Below are 24,194 nucleotides of genomic sequence, written 5' to 3'. Positions count from 1 at the left end.
TCTCTGGACTGCTTCATTTCTCCTAGTCCTCGTCCTTCTAATTATCACAGTGGCTTCCTGCCGTTGCCGCTGTACAAATTGGCTCACATAAGCTGCTTGTCTTCTTAGTTTTTCTATCACCAGTGTAACCAATTCCCTCATTAGATCCTTCCACGTTAAATACTCAGATTGGTTTCAGTTTTCCTGAATGGATTCTGACTCACACAGAAAGAACAAACCTATTTAGAAATCCAAAAAACGTTCTGGCCCCTTCACTCATAAAAATGCCCCACCTGACGTAAACCTTTACAGTTTTGGGGGCTTCCAAGAACTTTCAAAGCCTGTCTTATTAATCCCAGATCAAGAAAAATGAGGACAAAAGTTAAGTTTCAGTTTGGGAAGATGAAGTTCTACAGGTGGATGATGGTGATGGTTACAGAACAATGTGAATGTACTCAATGCCAAAGTGTACATTTAAAAATGGCTAAAATGTTGCATATATTTATGTCATGTATATTTCACTAAAGTAAGTAAACACAAGCAAAGCTAAAACATGGTTAAGTAAGGGTTTCACAGAAGTGATGTACAAGGCTGCTGAAGCACTTAAGGAGACATTTATAGTTACACCTGCTAGGAAAGGTTTCAGAGACCGTGGCTTCCATTTGGAGAAACTCCCAAGTAGTTGGCATGCCTGCAGCAAAGGGCAGACACTAAAAAGCTGAGATCAAGCAGGAGGGGCAGGCAGAGTGAGTTTCACAGAGCAGCCTGTACAACACACTGAGAAAACCGAAGTGGTGTCCCAAAGGTAATAAGCAACACTTTGATGTATTTTGGCCTGTGTAATATTTACAGAGATTCCAGCAAGACAACTGCTGGACATCGCTGAGGAGCAAGGGCTGGTTACGTGTAGTGAGGTTCAAGTCAGTACGGTATGTTGAAGAATGAAAGGCAGGTGGGAAGTAGAGTTCATTCTTTGATTTGTAAAAGGGTGACAAAGAGCATTAAATAGAATTAGATAGAATGTGTGGTGAGGTCTAGGTAAAGTATTTTGGGGTTTGTGTGTGGGAGGGGCACATGCCTGAGGGTAAAGAAACCTAATTATGTGAACTCTAAGGGGAACTACTTCTCTATTCTTAGCATTTAACAGTGTCTGGTACTAAGCAACCAAGGATTTCTTTAAAGAACATTATGAAGAAAAGGAGTCAACAAAAAGAGAGGTGAAGATAAGGAGGGGGTACTGAAAGAAGAATCATGACAAAATAATGAAACTGGTACAATTTTAAGCCTCTAAGTTTTGGAATTATACATCTCTGTGTGCTGATATAAGCTTCAAGACATAATATTAGAGTGAGAATGAGTGTGGGGAGACTTTTTTTGTATCATGTATTCTTTTGCAAAACTTGAAATTTTGATAACTGCACAATTTTTTCTTTTAGAATACGTGTAGTATGAATGCTTTAGGCAGATTTTTCTTAACAGTAAATATCAATAGCATGACTATATCAGAAGCGATGACAGAAGTCCCAAAGAAGGCACAAGGGAGGGGCATATTAAGTAGGATTGGTGGCAATTAAAATGGAATGTGAATGACAAAGAATTTTTAGGGTAAGAAACAGTGAATTTGGAATTTTTATCCATTAAAAAAAGTAGGAGTCAAGCAGAGCAGCTGGTTTGTGGAGAATACAATTTGGTGTGAATTATTCCAGGTAGAAAACCATATTGCTTTAAGATCAGTTGTTATTAACCGGGGATGATTTTACCCTCCAGGGAACATACTGACAATACCTGGAGACATTCCTTTTACTGTCATAAGTGGGGGGGGAGTGGGGTCTTATTGGCATCTAATGGATAGATGCCAGGGACGCTGCTAAACATCTCACAATGCACAGGACAGCTCCCCATAATAAATAATTACCTGGCCCCAAATGTCAATAGGGCCAGGGTGAGAAACCCTATTAAAAACTATAGTTACTGAAACTGGAGTGGATTACCAAATTGCTAAAACCCCAAAATCCTTAAACTATATGCCAGGAGGAAAAAATACGCCAATGTTACCTTGAACAGTGTTAAAGTCTACTTTAAATGGGTTTCCATATAATCCCAGTAAATGTAACAATTACAAGACAGCCAGCTTTTTCTCACAGAAACAGATGGAGAATAACTATTGATAATTCAGTTCTGATAAAGCAGGCAAAAGATTAACATTAACAAAATGTTAATTAAAACTTAAGTCATTAGTTTCTCCAAAAAGGGCCGTGCAACCGTTACCCTCTCCTGTTTCCTGCAAAATGTGCTCACCAAAAGCCCCGAGCACAAAGGCCAGTTTTCCGGTAAGGCTGGGTATTTAAAAAAGTAAGACAAATGGGATTTTTCTAACAATAGGGTAAGGACAGTAATTCCTGCGGACACTAAGGGAAGTTTCATCACAGATATTTACCATTTACTTTCAGGGGTGTCGGGTACGAGGTCTGCAAACCGCCGGCTCGGGGTCTGAGCTTCCGAGGGCTCTCGCTCCCAGCAGCACGACCCTCTCGATTCTTCCCGGGGACACACAACCACAAAACCCGTTTCCCCACACGGACAGTACTCCCTGACGACAGACCCGTGACACTAACCGTCCTCAAATGGAGGAAAAACGAACCAGTAGAACTAGCACACGTTCACCTGGAAGGCATTTTCCTCTGTGAAATTTCTGGCCGGTCGACAGATGAGGAATGGCTGCAGTTATTTACAACATGCAGATGGCATTTCAGACCCCCTACGCTGGACTATTCACTGCGGGGAGGGAGGGCGAGGGATGGACAGGGAAGATCACCCCCGTTCGCCCCAAATTCGTCGTTGTCGGGGCGGGTTACGAGAAGGACGTCGCGAAGGTCTCTCTACGAGACCGGCCGGCTCGGGGACGTCCTCGTGTTCCCTAATCTGGTCCCAGCCCTGACAAGTCTCCTTCCGGGGGTCCCGACCAGGCGTGCAGGCCTGGCTCCCCCTCCGAACCCGGGCCTCAGGTGTTCCGCCCCGCGCTTCTCCTCGGCCCTCCCCCCGCCACGCAGCCTCCGGGGAGCGCAGCACCCGCACACAAAGAGGCTTACGCTGCCCGAGCGCCCGGCTCAAGGGGAACCGCCGCAGGTCTCGACCTGCAGGCGGGGAGGCAGAACCCCAACTTCCCCACCCCGGGGAGAACCTTTGCCCCAAAGGTCGTTCCGTCCTGCTCAGCCGGGTCCGCTACCCGTCCCTCCCGCGCCCGCGCTTACCCAGTACTAGTCGCGCTATGTCCGACGGTAACAACATGACCGAAGCCGCAGCAGGAACCGCCACAGGAGACGAGATTCAGGTAAAAGCCAACACAGCGACAGCTCCTGCGCCGCATCTCCCGGTTCCAGTGGCGGCACTGAACCCGCGGCAATTTGTCCCGCCTCTTTCGCCCCGCGTCCGCCAATCGCTTCCGCCGGAGAAAGAAAGGCGCCGAAATGAAACCCGCCTCCGTTCCCCTCGGAACTGTCGTCACTTCCGTTCTCCTATTCTGAGGGGTGGGGCTGAAGGTGGCGAGGAGGTGGGACGCAGGCGCAGCGGCCGGAGCCAGGGGGCGGGCAGCGAGCGCAAGGACGCACGCCATTGGCGGGTAACGCGCAGGAGCGTTTGCTCAGAAGAGCCGAATGTTTTGAGGCGAGCGAGCGCAAGGACGCAGAGCGTGCGGGGGTCGGCGCGCATGTGCAGATGGTACCCGCTTCCGGGTGACCCTCACTTCTTCTTCGGGAGATCCGGGCTGCGTGGTCACGCCGCGTTTGAACCGGAAGCGGGAATAGTGGGTGTCCACCTGGCTGGAGCCGCTGGGGCCGCGGGGGGGAAGTGAGTGGAGCCGGGATTTAGGCTGCAGCCGCCGCCGCTTTAGGAAATTCCACTTTGGCTGTGCGAGTGCACCGTTAGGGGTGTGGAAAGCGGGCGGTGGCTTCTGCGTCGGGGACTGCAGGGGTGTCCGAGCCACTCTGCGCCGGCCCCCCCGACGACCGGTCTCGCCCGCTGCTCTGGCGCGGACCTTCCCTGCTCGCTGCACCGTCTCTCTCCCGCCCTCTTTCCGAGCCCCTAGCGGACTTAGCCTCGAACCTTCTTCCAGATGCCCCGTTGCACGCTCCTGCGCGTCCCCTTTCCCTGCCATTTTAAGGCCCCGATTTAACTAGATGACTAACCATGTTTTCCCCCCTTTTGTTGCTTAGTTTTAACCCACGAGCATCTCCTGAGGCTTAAACTGGAGTGGCCGGTTAAGAGCACGGACTCAGGAATTTCGTTGCTGGACTTGGAATTTTGGCACACATGTGGGTGCCCGCGCTGCCCTGTCTCACTTGAGAGAATCCTTGCCCGTGGTGAGCCCTCAAGAGCATTCGCTGCTGTTTTTACCAGGTACCGAGAAGTAAAAGGACTCTTAGAGCTCAGGGTGATCGTTGAGGGAGAACCGTGATCGTAGAGGAGCTAATGAGGTTCTGCGAGGAGACCTCGAGTTGTTCAGTTGCCCCCAGAGGAGGATGGTGGGGGCCCTCCACACAGGAGGAGAAATGCGTGTAAAGACACAAAGCGTGGAAGGTTTCAGAAGCTCAAGAGTGAGGTCTGGCGTTGAACGAAATAAATGTGGGTATTTTTAGCATGTTGAGGTCTTAGGGATGGATGAGATCACACTGGGAGAACATCGGGTGGAAAGTAGAGAGACAGAGATAGTCTTTTTTTTTTTAAGATTTTATTTATTTATTTGACAGACACAGCGAGAGAGAGAACAAGCAGGGGGAGTGGGAGAGGGAGAAGCGGCTTCCCGCGGAGCGGGGAGCCCGATGCGGGCCTCCATGTGGGGCTCGATGCGGGGCTCGATCCCAGGACTCTGGGATCATAACTTGAGCCGAAGGCAGACACTTAACGACTGAGCCACCCAGGCGCCTTGACAGAGATAGTCTTGCAGGTGTGGGTGAAAGAGGAACCATCAAGAGAGACTTAGGAAACGAAGGGAAGAATGGTGATTTGTGACATTTATTGATCATTTGTTGTGTTCAGGCACTGTGGCAAATCCGTACATGAATCTTTAACAATAACTCTGAAGGAAGTTCTAGTATTGTTTTTCATTTTATCGTTGACAGATCTGAGGTTTAGAGAGATTAGCTAATGTGTCCAAGGTTATACATCCTGTAAGGGGCAGGGGCAGGATTTGAAACAGTATAATCTAACAACAGAGCCCACACTATTACTCCAGAAAAAAATGGCATGCCAAGGGCAGAATTAGATGCAGGAAGATGCAATGGAAGCATCATTGTCAAATTATGCAAAGCCATCAATTTGATTGAAATCTAAAAAGGAAGGTTGGACTTGCCACTTAAGAGACTGTTGTTCAGGAAGTATGTATGGTTTCAGTTGCATGTTGATAGGGGGCTTAGTTCTGGGTTAATATATCAATTGAATTCAACTTTGTTTACTCTTTTACTCTGACTACTCTGTAGTTCCTTCGGTTTTTTCAATTCCTTCAACACACCATGAACTTTTCCATCTTAGGACCTTTGGGTGGTACTAGTCTCCTTCCCTAAAATATATTGGTCCTCTAGCTCTTTCTCTGATTGGCGCCAATTCACACCTTAGCTTTGTTGTAACCTCTGCTGAGATGTGTTCCCTGGAAGTTTAGCAAAAGCGATCCTCTTCATTGTTATTGCGTATTTGCCTCCTTTGAGTCATTTATCATACTTTGGAATTAGGCATTGATTTTTCAGTGTACTTGTGTATTGTCACTCTCCCCCACCATTTATGACTCCAGAAGGGAAGGAGTTGTGTCTGTTTAATTCATTATGTCTAGCTATCCCTGACATAGTATCTCAAACAAGTAGTGGCCCTGTAAATATTCTTGCATGTATCAGTGAAAGGACGTTTCCTGACTGTTTTGTTTTCTTCAAAGTAATCAGTCTTTGAGAAACGGAAGAGAGGAACACAGAAGGAGACAAATAGAAAAACCACAGCTTTAGAAGAAAAAAGGAAGTTTGGGGCTGCATCTTTCTGAAGTGTCACATGGTCAGTAAACCTGCATTTTTTTTTTAACGTTATAAATAACATCTTCAGTATACTTAGAAATAAACATGCCTATGTTTATGGTTCTTTGGATATGGATATTGTTAAGGTGTTTTCATTTTTTACAATCCCAGTTTTATTTTCCTTATTGACTCAATCAAGAGGGTTTTAAACCAAGATTGACTATGAAGGGGAAAGAGACCTAGATAAAACCATAAGGAATGGAAAATAAAAATAATAGCCCTTTTCCTCAAGAAGTTTACATTCAAATGAAAAAGACCTTTGGGTAAATAACCTATAATCTACAGCAAAGTAAAGGATGTTGTAATAGGGATAAAAGAGTCACAACAACCAATGAATAAAGATGGAGAAGCGAATTAGAGCTACCTACCAACGAAATAGGTAGGCTTGTTAGGTAGTGTGCTCTCACTGAGTGTTTAAAATGAGTGTTTAAATAATTTTGTAGGACGGATTTCTTCCTTTATAGAAAGATTAGATGTGGTCTCTCAGTTCCAGTTTTACGACTGAGTTAAACAACAGCAAAGATACATACTTGATCTTTAAAGAATGAGTGGAGTTTATATGAATGGATGGGAAAAGGACTCCCCTTTTTCCTCTTGAGATATGTCAAGGACAAAAAAAAGTATGTTTTTTGTTTGTAAACATTTATAGTCTAACAAAAAGGAAACTTCTTTGTAACAAGAGTCAGAAATAACAACACAAAATGCTTTTTTTATGTGAATTTTTTTTTAATGGTTATCAAAGGAAGGTTTGATATGTCCGAAAACATAGGAGGAGGAGGGCTACTGCAGTGGCATTAAGGCACAGTAAAACGTAGTTTATTTTTGGTACTGTAGTATTTGATTCCCTTTTAAAACAGGAGCAGAGGGGCACCTGGGTGGCTCAGTCATTAAGCGTCTGCCTTCCGCTCAGGTCATGATCCCAGGGTCCTGGGATCGAGCCCCGCATCGGGCTCTTGCTCGGCGGGAAGCCTGCTTCTCCCTCTCCCACTCCCCCTGCTTGTGTTCCCTCTCTCGCTGTGTCTCTCTCTGTCAAATAAATAAATAAAATCTTAAAAAAAACAAACACAGGAGCATAATTGTCCTTGTATTTTTATGTTTTAAATGAGAACCATAAAGCCAGTTGAGACTTAAGTGCTAGGCAAGGCTTACTGGCTCTGATAACCTCCTACATAGCAATTCCAAAGCATAAGCAATTTCAGCTTTTGGCTCAGCAAATGACATATCTTGTCACTCCATGTAAGAGTTAAATAGTTAAGAGTTAAATAGTTAAGCTGGTCAGTGTTAAATCCTTAAATGCTCTTTTTTTTTTTTTTAAGATTTTTAAATTGATTTATTTTAGAGAGAGTGCGCATGCACTCGGGGTGGGGGGTGGGGAGGAGGAGGGAGAGAGAAGGAATCTGAAATAGACTCTGCGCTGAGCATGGAGCTCATCATTGCGGAGGCTTGATCTCACCACTGCGAGTTCATGACCTGAGCGGAAACCAAGAGTCAGACATGCTTAGCTGACTGAGACCCAGGCACTCCTTTCTTTTCCATATTCTTTTTTTTTTTTAAGATTTTATTTATTTATTTGACAGAGAGAGAGGGAACCCAAGTAGGGGGAGTGGAAGAGGGAGAAGCAGGCTTCCCACAGAGCAGGGAGCCTGAGGCAGGGCTCTATCCCAGCTCCCTGGGATCGTGACCCGAGCCGAAGGCAGATGCTTAATGACTGAGCCACCCAGGCGCCCCTCTTTTCCTTATTCTTGATCTGGCTGTCTTCTGTTGATCTTTTACATTTTAATTTAATTATCATGTTTCTTAGGAAAGGTCTCAGAACAATAAAGTATATGTTTTCTGTTTTTATCCTGCTATTGCACATAAGTACCCATTTGCATGTTGGGGCTTTGTTTTGATAGACTCTAAGAAAATCTCACTTGAATATGGAAACGTTAAGAAAAATCATTGTATGTTTGATCATAATGTGCCTCTAATTGTACAGTTTGATCTGACTATATATTAATACCACAATTTGAAATAATTTTGCATTTGTGTGTTTTTTTTACAGTGGTGTGCTTTTTGAAATTCTGAACCATGAGTTTAGCACTTAATGATCTGCTTATTTGCTGCCGTCAACTAGAACATGATAGAGCTACAGAACGAAGGGTAGTAAATTACTGAAATTTAATCTTTTCTTGAAATGAGTGTGTGATTGGCAACCCATTACTGTGTTCTTTTTCATTTTCAGAAAGAAGTTGAGAAATTTAAGCGCCTGATTCGGGATCCTGAAACTGTTCAACATTTAGATCGACATTCAGATTCCAAACAAAGCAAATACTTGAATTGGGATGCTGTTTTTAGGTATTCCATTCTCGTTTTTTTTTTTTTTAGATTTTATTTATTTATTTGAGAGACATAGAGAGCACAAGTAGGCAGAGTGGCAGGCAGAGGGAGAGGGAGAAGCAGGCTCTCTGCCGAGCAGGGAGCCTGATGCGGGGCTCGATCCCAGGACTCTGGGATCATGATTTGAGCCGAAGGCAGGCAGACGCCCAACCGACTGAGGCACCCAGGTGCCCCCATTCTCGTTTTTTTTGTTTTTGTTTTTTTACTGTCTTTATTTTTCTCTTTGTTTTTATTTGTTGTGATATTTTTGTGTACGTTGGTCTTATTTATCTTTGCTTCCTATATACTGTTGTGCCTTGCATATAAAGTTGGTGCTTAATATTTATCTGAAACATGATTTTTAAAGGATGTTCATATAGAAAAAGTTAAAGTTTTTAAGCCATTTTTCAATAAAAGTTCTCAGATCTCACTCAAGATTAGAGATAATTTCTTTCATATTTGTTCATTCAGGAGTTTATTTAAAAAATATTTCAAATTTGAGAATAAAATTAAGTTATAAATGCTTTATTATTACTTTTATATCTTTAAATATTGCTCTGAGTAACTGCTACATACTAAATTATAATTAAGAAAACAATTACAGAATAATTTTTATAGGAATGCAGTTAAAAAAAATCAGGCATTGGAAAGACAATTGATTGCTGGACTGGAATGCCAAACAGAATTGATGCTTTTTTTACATTAAGATATAATTTTCAACTCTGAAGTCCATTTGTTTTTTTAATTTTTTTTTTTATTCTTATGTTAATCCCCATACATTACATCATTAGTTTTAGATGAAGTGTTCCATGATTCATTGTTTGTGCATTCTGAAGTCCATTCGTAACTAGAAATGGGTTGTAAAACTTAGGAAAAATGAATAAAATATTTTAAACTAATGTAGAATACTGGGAAGCTTGAAATACAATTTTCAGTCAAGAGGGAAGTATATTCATTTATTCTTAAGTGTTTAGAACTTTTATTTTTACCACTTACTTGGTACTGGATGGACTTACAGATTTCAGTGCAGATAACATAAAAAATGCATGCTTCTTTTTCTCTGGTTACTTAATTTCAAATACCACAAAAATAGTTGCTATCTAAAGGTGAGTATTATTTTGCATAAGCTGATCAGGTAGGTCCAGTAGGCACCTGGCACTTCCAGCTAATCATGAATATCTTCTAGGCAGGCTTCATTCAAAGGCTAGAAACATTGCCAACTACCTGAGAAAGGGTTGGGTTGTGTACAAAATAACAAGAGAGAACTGAGAGCCCTAATAGCATTGTAAGCTTTTAATAATAAAATGAGAAAACAAGCAGTAAAGCAACCAAAAATCATGGCGGTTACAGTCTAGAACTTTGCAGAACAGACTTTAAATTGGTATTGTGGGGCTGAGGCCTTGAAAGAGGAAATTATTTTATTTAGCTGGTACATTGATTGCAGCATTGTGGCTTGAGAGATTCTCTTTGTGGTGGCATAAAGGACTTTTCAAACTGTTGTAATAATTTAAGCATTTAAAAAGTTTCTTGGGGCGCCTGGGTGGCTCAGTCGTTAAGCGTCTGCCTTCGGCTCAGGTCATGATCCCAGGGTCCTGGGATCAAGCCCCGCATCGGGCTCCCTGCTCGGCGGGAAGCCTGCTTCTCCCTCTCCCACTCCCCCTGCTTGTGTTCCCTCTCTCGCTGTATCTCTCTCTGTCAAATAAATAAAATCTTAAAAAAAAAAAAAAAAAGTTTCTGAAATTCTACTTTGTTTTCTTGAAGATTTTTGCAGAAATATGTTCAGAAAGAAACAGAATGTCTGCGAACAGCGAAACCAAGTGTATCAGCCTCAACACAAGCCACTAGGCAGAAAAAGATGCAAGAAATCAGTAGTTTGGTCAAGTACTTCATCAAATGTGCAAATAAAAGTAAGTGCTATTATTTATTATAAATAGCTGGTTTAAAAGGTTATTGTTGCACGAGTTTGGTCGGAATATGGTGAGGTAAAAGTTGGGTGCTAACTCTAATTTCTAGTGCATATAATGGTTTTTAATATATGATCGGTTCAGATATTTGGAGGAATTTATGCAAGCATGGAATGATAGTTTCCAGGTTGGAAGGATTAAAAAATTAGTATTCCAACTACGCATTCTTCTTGGATCCCCTCTATTTGTTCCTAGCACTTAGGTGTAGCCTTAATGATCGAACATACCTTTTAGGCTTTTTTTCCTATCTTTGAATAGCTTTAATAGTGGTGAAACCTGTCTCCTTTGTTACTGCTTCTGTCTTCTGATATAATACAGAAAAATCCTAATAAATTTTTTCAGAATGATATCCTTTGAGATATTTGAAGTTAGCTGTGACATTTCCTCTGAGTTGTTTTCTCTAAACAGACGTACTTCAGTTCATATGACCTAGTTTTTGTGTCACTCTCTTCTGAATTTTCTTCAGTTTAGTGTAGGACTTAATTATAGCTATATTCTGATTGGTGCAGAGTGGAGCAGGACTTGTATATCTTTTATGCTATACTTTTACTGATTTTGAGATCATATTAGCTTTCTTGGCAGTCAAAACCCACCCTCTTAAGTAACACTATGCCCGCTATTGATTAAAAAAAAATACCCAGTGGTTTTTTGCTCTTGCCGAGCCACATATTTCGTGTTTTGAACTGGGGCGGTGGATATTTTAAAGAGTTGATATTTTTGACCCAAAGTTCAGGATTCCAGTAGGCTTATGTAAAGAAATGGGCTTCATACAACGCTGAAAGCAGGAAGTAGAAGTGTTTGTTTAGGGACTCTTGGGCTCAGACTTTGTTTATTCTTCACACATAAAGATGTGGCTTTGTGATACCAGGTTTAGTTTAAGAATCAGAAAAGCCATTGAATCACTCTGTTGGACACCTGAAAGTAACATAACACCATATGGTAACTATACTGGAATTGAAATAAGAAACTTAATGAAATAAAAAGAATCAGAAAAGCCCAGTGTTGGTAAACATTATTAAGTAGAAGGATATAGATGGTTAGTGAATGATATTTCGGAATGGTGGTATGAGACTTGAGTCTCAAAAGCAATGGTTTAGCAGAAATTTAGTTTTCCAGCTCTGAGGTGCCAGTTTGTATGGACAGTGGCAAGCCCGTGTCAGGGACTCCGGCATAGACAGAGGAAAGCTACGTTGAAATACTCTGCACCTGCTTTTGCCCAGTATGATAGCCCTGCGTTTATTAAAATTTGTTCTTTTGGCTGCTAACATTGGGTTCTTAACAGATTTTAATATGTACTTGCAGAGTTACTGAGAGAAAGATACCCAAGCCCATTTGTTGCCCACCAGAAAAGTTTGCAGTGTGTGATTTTGCTTTACGGTGAAAAAACCTTCAGTTGCAAAATTAACAGTGGGGATCACATTGGGAAATGTGAAAGTATCACTGTCGGTTTACAGGAATGACTAGATGAAATTATCACTTTAAGATTATTTAAATGGTTGAAAAGTCGTGTTTTTATTTGAGGCTTCTTTCAAGTTTGACTTTGTAACTTAAACATCTTTAATCTCAGAACAAAACCAGAGCATTACTATCATATCCTCTCACTTTATGTTTTTCAAAGAGTTGGGGAGTTGATGGGAATTTAAACACATGTCCAGACTTAGCGTTGGTATTCAAGGTATAATGAAAGAAACAGAGATTCCAAAAAGACAGCTGGGAAGGAAGCAATAAGCAAATATCATTTGTTCTTTTATGTAGGTGTTTGCTCTGCACGAAGCACAGATGGAGCCTAGAGAAGAGAAAACCCAGCTTTGTAAAATGTTAAGTTTTATGAGGTTCCTTAAATTCTCTTTAGCCAAGGTAGTTGTCCTTTGGAGGTGGATTTTCGTAGACAAGAATGTCAGCATAATTCTTGAAACCTTTCTCAAATTTGGCGGAGGAAGGAAATTTGTTGAGATTAAGACCATAAGGAAATATGATTTTATCGTGACATTAATTTATGCAGTTAATAAATGTTTACTAAGCAAATACTATTTAGTACACTTACCGGGCTGTGTTACCTTACAGAGATTAATTAATTCCTTAGGGATGTTATAATATAGCAGATGTTACAGTTAAGAGAATGTTTAAGGACTGTAAGAGAGGGGCACAGGGTGTTACAGCAGAGGAACGTGATTGGACATTTCATCATTGGTCAGGTGCCTGAAAGTGTGATATAAGCCACAAGTAAAAATGATACACAGTTATGTCAGTGTTTACTTATTTACCATAGTTTGATAAGAAAATGTTAAACTCCTCATAAGAAACCGCTAAATATATAGAAAATATTCAGATATATATATGACTTGCGATCTGTTCGTAGCTTATAATAAAAAACATTATATGCCGTTTTAAGATTGTTAATATTGTGTGATTGTTAATAGTGTGATTTGCTGAAAATAAGAGACAGTTTTTAAATGTCCTTTTGTTGCCTTCAAGAATATATCCATTAATACTGAATTTTTAGGACCTCTAATAAATAAAACTGGAAATATTACAGCCTTACATATTTATGCCACAAATGCTTTTGTATGATATGAAAGTAATTTGGTTTTCAAAGCCAAATACCCTCCTTACAATCTTTTTTTTTTTTTTTTTTTTGAAAGAAAGAGTGCACGATTTGGGGGTGGGGGACAGAGGGAGAGGGACAAGCAGGCTCCCTGCTGAACAGGACCCTGGGATCATGACCTGAGCCGAAGGCAGATGCTTAACTGACTGAGCCACCCAGGTGCCCCATCCTCCTTACAATCTTAGGTTATTCTAATGAATTCATTCTTTGTAAAGTACCAAGAAACTTTGGATCATTTTAGGTCTAGTGCCAGAAATTGTGAATTATTAAGGATAGGATGGATGATTGTTTTTGCTATATATTCCCATAAGGATCGGCCAACTTCTTTTGTAAAGGGACCAGTCAATGTTTTTGACTTTTCAGGCTATATAGTTTCTGTCTCAGTTATTCAGCTCTGCTGTTGTAACATGGAAGTAGCCTTAGACAGTATGTAAATGAACAGACATGACTGTGGCCCAGGAAAACTTTAGTTCCAGAAATAGGCAGCTGGCTGCATTTTGCCCATGGGCCATGGTTTGCTAATCCCTGCTCCATGAGAAAGTGATTAGTTAATAGTAGTGTCCCATATGGGATTATTTATATAGCTGCAATTCCAAGTGTTCTTATGTTTCTTAAGATTTATATGTTTTTATTTGTTTATTTTTAAATAGGAGCACCCAGACTAAAATGTCAAGAACTCTTGAATTATATCATGGATACAGTGAAAGATTCATTTAATGGTGCCGTTTATGGAGCGGATTGTAGCAACATTCTGCTCAAGGACGTTCTCTCAGTGAGGAAATATTGGTGTGAAATATCTCAGCAACAGTGGCTAGGTATGTTTTGAAGTTTGTTATTTGTGAATTTTTTCTGTGAAATGAAATGTCACTAAAAGATTGGTCAGAATCTGTATCCCCCAAGTGACCTTGCAGTTTAACAGTATCTTAGTAAAATTGAATACTTCAGGATCCAACCCTTAGTTTCCTTTATTATGGACTTCCTAAGTGATTGCCTCGATCAGAACTGGAACGACACAATTGAAAGAAGCCATCCCTGTCCTCGAGACTTTCACAGGCCAGTGGCGGAAGAAACGAGTAAACCAAAAATTACAATGCACTCTAATATAGATATGTTTGGGCTATAGATATGTGAGTTCTCAGATCAGTGACATTAAACAACCATGATTAAAGATAAAGAAGAAAACCAAGAAGGAGAGGAGGTGTCATAAAACTGAAAGCAGCAGAGTTTCAGGTTGGAAGGCGTATGGCATTTTAAGTGTGGTAGAAATGATAAAACACAGACGTATCCATTGGATTAGGCATTTAGCAGGTCACTTGTAAGGTATAATAGGGGTCAAATATAGTAGACTAGGATGTATAGGACCCAGGGACTATAACGTAAGTAGAGTGGGTGTCAGGGAGGAATCTACTGTTTTTGACTTCTAGGTGAAAGGTACTGAGGAACCACAAAGGAAGGAACTTATGGTCAGAGACTGAAACATTTGAGTTTATTGATTTCAGAGGTGGACCATTTCTGTCTCTGAGTGGGTTCAGTGGGTGAAAATGGGATTTGGCTTTAATGAAGTGACTCTAAGCCATATTGTCAAAGTCTTCTAATACAGCCACCTCTGAGAATCTAGAAGCTCAGTGTTTTTCATGGAAAGTATTTAAAATAAATTGTGCTAATGAAATGAAAAGACACTTGTCTGTATTGTTTATTGTCAGTTTCTCATTTCAAAACAAGGTATGTGTGGGCGGTAAAACCGAGACCTAACCAGGGCCCTGCAGTATATTCTGTTCCCACATGAGTGAAAAGCCTTCTTAGCTGTTGTATGAATTTCTTAGGTGTCATCCCGCCCTTTGTTGTTCTTAGCGCGAGGGAGGCTGTGTCCCAAACTTGACCCTCACAACAAGTTTAGCCGAGAATAGGCTAGTGATATCCAGGACACTGTGACACGTCTCTCACCACCATGGTCCATCCTAAATATGCAGGAGGTTTGCGTATTTTTGATTAGTGCTTCTAACCACAGGACTCACCCGAACAAAGGCGGTCCTTGGCTGTAGTTGCCATCCTGTGTCTCACATGTTCTCTGAAATCCTCTTTCTATTTTTGGGCATATTACTGCCACTTCTCATAACCGGCCCTTTGGTTGAATTATCTTGCTAGTTAGCTCCCTTCTCTGAAACTTGATTCTCTAGTGAGGACTGTACTGAAGAAGTGAAGTTTTTGTTCAAAATACATCTTTGGTAGAGGTGTTGATGGAACCCACAGTTAGAGGTAAGATTGTGTAAAGGGAGAGTTTTGAGTGGGATGAGAAGATGCCCTGAGGCCAAGCCAAATATAAAGTTTAGAATTAGCTTACTGATTTCTGCAAAAAGCTCTGCTCAGATTTTGGTAGGGATTGCACTGAATTTATTGAACACTGAAGGAAGTGTTCTAAAGAAAAGATTCATAGCAGCTATATTCTCAGTTTTGAAGGGGGAAAAACACTATTGATATAAAAATCTAATAGAAACAGAAGAAAAGGAAAATCTTTTTTTTAATTTTAATTTTTATTTATTTTTTTTAAAGATTTTATTTATTTATTTGAGAGAGAGAAAGAGAGAGAGCAGGAGAGGGGGGAGGGTCAGAGGGAGAAGCAGACTCCCTGCCGAGCAGGGAGCCCGATGCGGGACTCGATCCCGGGACTCCAGGATCATGACCTGAGCCGAAGGCAGTCGCTTAACCAACTGAGCCACCCAGGCGCCCAAGAAAAGGAAAATTTATGCATAGATGAAAACAACAGTAAGCAGTAAAGGAGACTAAGACAGTTACATCAAATTGGGCGCTTACAACATCCGACCTCATTAGCTGGGGAAGCCCTGGCTGGAGTCTGAATTGGGAGGGCCTGGGCAGAGCGTCCTCCCCACAGGCGAGACTTCCAACTGACCATCCCCATAAGGGCTGTATTTGTAGGGCAGAGGACACGGTTTGGAGTTAAACATTTCCGTACGTGCAGTTTGGAGCTAGTCACATTCCTGTATTATCATGTCTTTACATATTCAAGGAGCCTGGGCTAGGTGTGTTTGCCTCCCCTCCCAGATTCCATTGCTGGTGGGGGGACAGCCCAGCCTGGAGCTGGAGGGGATGTAAGGCAAAATTTATAGCTCTTGGTGTCCAGACCAGAAAGGCCACTTCTGACCTGGAAGCCAGCTCCCAAGGTCACTTATGCAGCACAAGTCTCACAAACAGCATTCCTTAGCCTGCCTGTGCACGTGCAGGTCGGGGTGGTCGGTCACGCAGGCCAAACCACAGAAACCTCCATCCATACCAGATAGGAAGGACAGACTTCATAACCACATGGAATCTTCTAATCTGTGAACATGATGTATCTCTTTATTTGTTTAGGTCTTTTTTGACTTAAAGAAATCAGTGTTTTATGATTCTTAGCATACAGAATTTATATATTAGATTTATATTGCAGTAGTTTGTAAATTGTGTAGTTTTTAAAAATTTCGGTTTCCAAATTCATTGCTGTCATACAGGTGGTTTTTGTGTTATTGATGTTGTGTTCTGAGACCTTGCTAAAATCACTTATTAAATCTAGGAGCTCTTTTGTAGCTTCCGTGGGATTTTTCTCTTTAGACAGCCATATATTATCTGCATTTTTCCCCTTCATTTCTGAGCAATGTGATTTCCACTTAATTTTTTCTGCTGTATTATATTTGCGGGGACCTTCAGTATGATTTGTTTAAATGGTAAAATGTACATGACATAAAATTTACTATTTTAACCATTTTTAAGTATATATAGTTCAGTGGCATTAAGTATATCCACATTGTTGTGCAACCATCACCTTCCGTTTCCAACACTTGTTCATCTTCCCGAACCGAAACGCTGTCCTCCTTAAACAACAACTCTCCCTCCCTCGCCCACCCAGCCCTTGACAGTCCTCCTGCTTTCTGTATGTGTGAGCTTGACTACTCTGGCTGCCTCCTGTAAGTGAGGTCCTAACAGTGTTTGTCCTTTTGTGAATGCCTCATTTCACTCCTGTCTTCAGTGTTCATCCATGTTGTAGTGCATCTCAGAGTTTACTTCCTTTTTAAGACTGACTTGTACGTGTATACCGCATTTTGTTTATCCAGTCATCTGTCATTGGACACTTGAGTGGTTTCTACCTTTTGGCTCTTATGAATAATACTTTATGAACGTGAGCGTACACATAGCTCTTTGAGTCCTTTCTTCCATCCTTTTGGGTATTTATCTAGAGGTGGAATTGCTGCATCATAGACTAATTCTTTGTTTAATTTATTGGGGAACCCCCGCACTGTTTCCCACAAGGTCTGCATCCCCTACCCGTTTTATGGACGCACCAGGAATCACAGGTGTTCAGTTTCTCCACGTCCTTACCAACACGTACTCTTTTTCTTGTGTTGATGTCAGCCATCCTAATGTGAATGTGTGTGAAGTGGTATCTCATTGGGGTTTTGATCTGCATTTCCTTAATGACTAGTGATGTTGAATATTTTGCATGCTAACTGGCCATTTGTATATCATCTTTGGGAAAGAAACACATTTTTTGCCCAGTTTTTAATTGGGCAAATTTAATTGGGTTGTTTTGTTGTTGTTGAAATGTAGGAGTTTTTTATATATTCTGTATATTAACTCCTTATCAGATGTATGGTTTGCAAATACTTTCTTGCATTTCATGGGTTGCCTTTAATTCTGATGATAGTGTCCTTTGATATATGCAAGTTTTAAATTTGATGAGAACAAGTAATCTGTATAATTTTTTTGTTACCTTGGTCTTTGGTGTCATTTCCAAGAGATCATTAACAAATCCAACATCATAAAACTTTTCCTCTGTGTTTCCTTCTTGGAGTTTTGTAGTTTTTCCTCCAGTATAATTTTGAATAGGAGTGGTGGGAGCACACCTTGTTCTATTCTTGGTTTTAGGGAGAAGCATTCACTGTTTAACCATTAAACATGATAGTAGCTGTCAGTATGGGTTGATGACTTTCTCTTCAGTTTTTCGTTCCTCATGGTTTTTATCCTGAATGGATGTTGAATTTTGTTAAATTTCTTTCTTCATCTGTTGAGATAATCCTATGGGTTTTTCTTTAGTCTCTTGATAGGTTAAATTACACTGATGAATTTTTCATAGGTTAAGTCAACCTTGTGTTCCCAGGATGTACTCCACTAGGGCATGATGTATTATCCTTTTTATATATTACTAGATTGAATTTGGAGGGCGTTGTTGAAGGTTTTTAACTATGAATTCAGTTTCTTTAATAGATACAGGAATATTTAGTTTATTTCTTTTTCAGTTAGCTTTGGTAATTTGGTTAAGAATTTGTACATTTTACCCAAGTTGTTGAATATAGGAACTTAAAGTTGTTCTCAGATGTTATTGCCTTTTTATCCTTTTAATGTGTGTAGGCTCTGTAGTGGTATTGTCTCTTTCATTATTGATTTCCTCATCTTATTATTCGTTCTTTTCCTATATTTATTTTGAGTTTAATTTGTTCTCTAGTTCCTTAAGATAGAGGCTTAGGTCATTGATTTGAGAGCTTCTTCCCTCATATGTGCATTTAATATAATAAATTTTTCTCTAAACACTGCTTTGTTGTATTTCACACATTTTGACAATGTTATATTTTCATTTTTCTTCAGTTTAAAATATGTTCTAGTTTTTTTTTGAGACTTCTTTAACCTCTGGATTATTTGGAAGTATGTTGTTTAATTTCCAATTTTTGGGGGGTATTTTCGTGGTTTTTTGTTTTGTTTTCCCTTTTATAGTTTTCAGTCTAATTACATTATGGTCAGAGAACATACTTTTTATCATCTAAGTTATTTACAGTTGTTATGATTTCATTTATGACCCAGGATAAGGTCTGACTTGGTGAGTACTCCATATCCATTTGAAAAGAATGTGTATCTGCTGTTGTTGGGTGAATTATTCTACACATGGCAATTAGAGTCTGTTGGTTGATGATGTTCAGTTCTGTAAGAGACTGGTGTGAAAGCGTGAGTGACAAGTGAGGAAAAGGATTAGCAAATACAGCACTTTCAAAAGCTTTGATTTTAAGGGGAAGGGAAAGAGGGATCCTGTTAAAGATGGGAGTGACTGGAGTATATATAAGCGTAATGGGAAGGAATCCATGGAGAAAGAGTGGTTGAATACACAGGAAAATGGACTCTGTGTTTTCTTTTTTAGAATTTATTTATTTATCTTTATCTTTTTAGAGAGAGCACGTACGCACAGGAGCGGGGTTAGGGGGTAGGGAGCAAAGGGAGAGAGAGAGAGAATCCTAGGCAGGCTCCATGCCCAGCGTAGAACCCGACACAGGGCTCGATCACACCACCCTGAGACCTGAGCGGAAATCAAGAGTCGGATGCTGGGCACCTGGGTGGCTCAGTTGGTTGGGCGACTGCCTTCGGCTCGGGTGATGATCCTGGAGTCCCGGGATCGAGTCCCGCATCGGGCTCCCTGCTCAGCAGGGAGTCTGCTTCTCCCTCTCCCGCTCCCCCCTCTTGTGCTCTTTCTCTCTCTCGCTCTCTCTCTCAAATAAATAAATAAAATCTTTAAAAAAAAAAAAAAAAGAGTCGGATGCTTAACCAGCTGAGCCACCCAGGCGCCCTTCTGTGTTTTCTGAGAATAAGGGGTTCCAAAGTAAGAGCCCTAGGATTTTCCCAAGGAGGAAGGTAGTTTTTCTAATAAGGTCGGAAGGAAGAAATATTAAAAACCTTTAGTGGCTTTCCTGTACAACTAGGATAAAATATGGACTCCTTTTCTAGGCCTTGGAGGCACTGGGTAATTTTGCTTCTGCCTACCTATCTGACCGTAACTAAGAGCCACCCCCATCTTGTGGATTTCTGTTTCTAGCTACAGTGGCCTTTCTTCACATTCTCTAACCCAGTGGTTCCAGACATTTTCTTAAAAACAGACTTTATTTTAGAGCAATTTCAGGTTCATAGAATTGAGCAGGAAGTAGAGAGTTCCCATGTACCCCGCCCCCCCGTCACACATGCATAGTTTCTTCTGCTGTCAACACTCTGCACCAAAGTGACACATTTGTTTCAGTCAGCGAACCTATGCTGACACCTCATCGCACCCAAAGTTCAGAGTTTGCATTAGGATCACTCTTGGTGGTGTAGATTCTATAGATTTTGACAAATGTACAGTAACATGTATTTACCATTAAAGCATCATATAGAATAGTTTCACTGCCCTAGAAGTCCTTGTGTTCTGCCTGTTCATCCTTCCCCTCCTACTGATCCCTAGCAACCAGTGATCTTCTTACAGTCTCTCTAATTTTGCCTTTTGCAGAATGTCATGTAGTTGGCATCATACAATATGTAGTCTTTCCACATGGGCTTCTTTTACTTAGTAAAATGTGTTTAAGTTTTCTCCATGTTTTTTTGTGGCTTGATAGCTGATTTCTCTTTAGCACCAAATAATATTTCATTGTCTGCATGTACCACAGTTTAATTATCTGTTCATTTACTGAAGGACATCTTGATTGCCTCCAAATTTTGGCACTTATGAATGAAGCTGCTGTAAACATCTGTGTACAGATTAAGTTTTCAATTCATTTGGGTAAATACCAAGAAGTGTGATTGCTGGATTGTATGGTAAAAGTATGTTTAGTTTTTTCAGAAGCTGCCAAAGCTGTCTTCCAAAGTGGCCATTGTTGATTTCTATATTAAATATCAGTAAAGCTTGATTTATTTATTTTTTTAAAATTTTTAAAGGATTTATTTATTTATTTATTTGACAGAGAGAGAGAGCAAGAGAGGGAACACAAGCAGGGGGAGTGGGAGAGGGAGAAGCAGGCTTCCCACTGAGCAGGGAGACTGATGCGGGGCTCGATCCCAGGACCCTGGGATCATGACCTGAGCCGAACGCAGACGCTTAACTGACTGAGCCACACAGGTGCCCCAAGCTTGATTTTTTCAAACAGTTTATTTAAGAGAGAGAAAAAGAGCATGTGCAAGCGCTCATGTTCACAGGCAGGGGGCCGGAGGCAAGGGCAGAGGGGGAGGGAGAAGCAGATTACATGTTGAGCAGGGAGCCCAATGCTGGGCTTGATCCCAAGACCTCGAGATCATGACCTGAGATGAACAAAGACAGACACTCAACTGACAGAGCCACCCAGGTGCCCCTAAAAGTTGATTTTTATTTGTAATTAATTTTAATTTAAAAAGTAAGAGTTCTAGTATTTCCTTCTGACAATGCTATGGATCATTTCACGCCCTCAATTTCGAGAGTGCAAGCCCTTTCTTCCCTTGTGGCGTTTGTTCTTCTCTTGTCAGAGGCTACCCTTTGTATGGCTGCTTTCTTCTCCTCCTGCAGGTCTTGGCTTAAATGTCACTGCCATTTTCTGATTGCCCTTTCTAAATTTGTTCTTCTCTTTATTTCTACCATAGTGCCCTGTCTCCTTCGTAGTGCTTTTGTGAAAATCAGTGACATACTTCTCAATTCATGGGTCAAAGAAAAAGTCTCAAAGGAAATCAAAGTATACTTGGAACTGGATGAAAATGAAAAAATACAACATGTCAAAATTTGTAGAATGCAGCTAAAGTTATATTGAGAGGGTAATTTATAGCACTAACTGTCTATATTACAAAAGAGGGAAAAATCTCAAATCAATAATCTTAGCTTCCATCTCAAGAAACTAGAAAAACAAAACAAAAACTTCGAAGCAAGCAGAAGAGCAGAAATCACTGAAATTGAAAACAGAAAAACGGAAGAGAACGTTTAATGAAATAGCTGATTCTTTGAAAACATCAATCAAATCTAGAACAGCTCGTAAAAGTGACTAAGATTAAAAAAAGGACACAAATTGCTGAGAGTAGGAAGGAAATGGATATAATTGCCATCTTTTATTAGAAGAATATTAAGACCATGCTCTGAACAACTCTGCACGTAAATTTGACCACCGAATTTACATGGGCAGCTCCTTAAAACTACTCCCTGGCAGAACTCAACCAGTATGAAATGGGTAATTTGAATAGTTCTGTAGTTATTAAAGAAATTGAATCCATGATTTAAAACCTTTCGTAAAAGAGGGGAGCCTGAGTGGCTCAGTTGGTTAAGTGTCTGCCTTCGGCTCAGGTCATGATCCCAGGGTCCTGGGATCGAGCCCCGCATCAGGCTCCCTGCTCGATGGGAAGCCTGCTTCTCCCTCTCCCGCTCCCCCCGCTTGTGTTCCCTCTCTCGCTGTCTCTTTCTCTGTCAAATAAATAAAATCTTTAAAAAGCCCCAAAAAAACCTTTCCTAAAAGAAGTTGGGAACAGGATAAGGATGTCTGCTCTCACCAAACCTATGAGGTTCTAGCCAGGGCAGCTAGGCAAGGAATGGAAGTGAAAGGTATGCAGATTGGAAAGGAAGAAAGAAAATTGTTCCTGTTTGCAGGTAGCATGATTGTCTATGTATAAACTCCCAAGGAATCTACAGTTAACTGAAATTTATTAACTCCAGAAGCCCTTTTTATTATGTTCCTTCACTGTTCTTCGAGCTTTTTTGTTGTTGAGTTTGTGGAGGAAGTGAATTCACCTGGAGGCATGTCCTACAGCTTTTTTTTTTTTGAAGAAGTTGAACTGTGCACTTCTGAGACTTTCACTGAATATCTTAGGACAGTTTTTCTTAACCACTTGCTAGGGATAGGATAGTATGTGGGATACTTACTAGGATAGTATGTGGGATTCTGTGAGAATTGGGATCATATCCCACAACTAATAAAAGGCCTAAAACTTGAGCTTTAATTGAAGACCGTTGGCACTCTCATTTCACCTCTCTGCTCCTATCAGGTAGTAAGAGGGAAATGATCAAGATAACCGCTCCTGTTTTGGTTTTTTTTTTTAAGATTTTATTTATTTATTAGAGAGCAGTAGCGGGGAGGGGGGGAGGGCCAGAGGAGAGGGTAGAGGCAAGCAGATGCCCCACTGAGGGCAGAGCCTGATGTGGGGCTGGATCCCAGGACCCTGAGATCATAACCTGAGCCAAAGTCAGACGCTTAACCGACTGAGCCACCTAGGTGCCCACCCCTCTCCCCCCCACCTCCCTGCCGTCGCTCCTGTTTTCTTGTTTCCACACATCTGTGTGTTAACTCGGAGTTTTTAACCATTTAGGTATTGTAGTGACAGAACTTTGGGAAGCACTGATGCAGAGTTGTATAAATTAATGTCAGATATGATGGGAATCATTTGAACAATCATTTTCCTTACTATAATGTTTGAGATATTTATATTGTCCTTATTCTTTTGTATTTGAAATCTGATTTTAAATTATTTCTGCAGAATTATGTGATACATACAATTGAAAAGAAAGATACCCATAGGTGTTACTCACTCACTTTACCAGCCAAGGACTCTCTTTTTATTTATATGGGGAGCAAATCCTGCATTAGCAGCTTTGGTTTTCCTGGTTCTGAGAGAGGATTCTCAGTGCATCTCAACATTTCTGCATGTCTTAGGAGCAGACCCTGACTGCTTTATTCCTGATTGTTTTTTTTAAGTATAGTGAACCTTGGAAGGTGGAGATGGTGACAGAGATGATGGCTTCCTCAGAGCCACCTGTGTGTCACAGAAGGCTTGAGGGCTCTCACTATTTGCACGCCTGTCGCCTACCGCTCTTCATGTTGCCTTGGGGATTGAGGAATCTATGCAAAAAGGAAGGTACTCAAGCAGGAATAGAATGTCTTCTGCCAGCATCCATGAAACTGGCATTCTGATCCCTTAGGTTACAAGTAGAATAAAATCTCAGCCCCCTGACGGCGTTCTTGATACATTTTACACTTGTTACATGTTCTCTTAGACCTAGAGGAAGGGACACAGATGTAGAGCACTTAAGCAGCTTGTCTGAGGGCTGGCTGCATATACTTCCTGGCCAAAAGTCGTTCCTCTCTTGAAGGCAGTTTATATAAAATAAAAGCAAATATTGATGTGAAACTTTTACCATATTAAATGTAAATTATTATAATTTTAAATCTTTTTCTTTGGAATTACTAAAATTTATTTTTTTAAAAAGATTATTTATTTATTTTAAATTTTGCTATGTTATGTTAGTCACCATACAATACATCATTAGTTTTTTTTTTTTTTAATGTTTTATTTATTTATTCATGAGAGTCGGAGAGAGAGAGAGAGGCAGAGGCAGAGGGAGAAGCAGGCTCCCCGCCTAGCAGGGAGCCCGATGCGGGACTCGATCCCAGGACCCTGGGATCATGACCTGAGCCGAAGGCAGACGCTTAACCATCTGAGCCACCCAGGCGC

The 24,194-nt window shown here is 40.9% G+C and overlaps 2 protein-coding genes across 3 annotated transcripts in view; one reads left to right on the top strand and one right to left on the bottom strand.

The window, feature by feature from the left end:
* NPAT (nuclear protein, coactivator of histone transcription) overlaps positions 1 to 3,435 on the bottom strand; it is a 56,932-nt gene extending 53,497 nt beyond the window's left edge. For both annotated transcript variants that reach the window (XM_031039612.2, XM_006743761.3), the window contains exon 1: positions 3,231 to 3,435. In XM_031039612.2, the coding sequence (XP_030895472.1) occupies positions 3,231 to 3,267 (37 nt within the window). In that variant the 5' untranslated portion in view covers positions 3,268 to 3,435. The remainder of the gene's footprint in view (positions 1 to 3,230) is intronic.
* Positions 3,436 to 3,857: 422 nt separating this feature from the next.
* The window catches only part of ATM (ATM serine/threonine kinase), a 122,303-nt gene continuing 101,966 nt past the window's right edge, over positions 3,858 to 24,194 (top strand). The window contains exons 1-6 of the mRNA XM_081797369.1: positions 3,858 to 4,374; positions 5,900 to 6,012; positions 8,077 to 8,174; positions 8,257 to 8,369; positions 10,152 to 10,297; positions 13,610 to 13,774. Of these exons, the coding sequence (XP_081653495.1) occupies positions 8,103 to 8,174; positions 8,257 to 8,369; positions 10,152 to 10,297; positions 13,610 to 13,774 (496 nt within the window). The 5' untranslated portion in view covers positions 3,858 to 4,374; positions 5,900 to 6,012; positions 8,077 to 8,102. The remainder of the gene's footprint in view (positions 4,375 to 5,899; positions 6,013 to 8,076; positions 8,175 to 8,256; positions 8,370 to 10,151; positions 10,298 to 13,609; positions 13,775 to 24,194) is intronic.

Source organism: Leptonychotes weddellii, chromosome 11, assembly GCF_054177405.1.
Source record: "Leptonychotes weddellii isolate Sample4059 chromosome 11, ASM5417740v2, whole genome shotgun sequence".
Classification (NCBI taxonomy): domain Eukaryota; kingdom Metazoa; phylum Chordata; class Mammalia; order Carnivora; family Phocidae; genus Leptonychotes; species Leptonychotes weddellii.
This window is presented reverse-complemented; position numbering and strand designations above follow the sequence as displayed.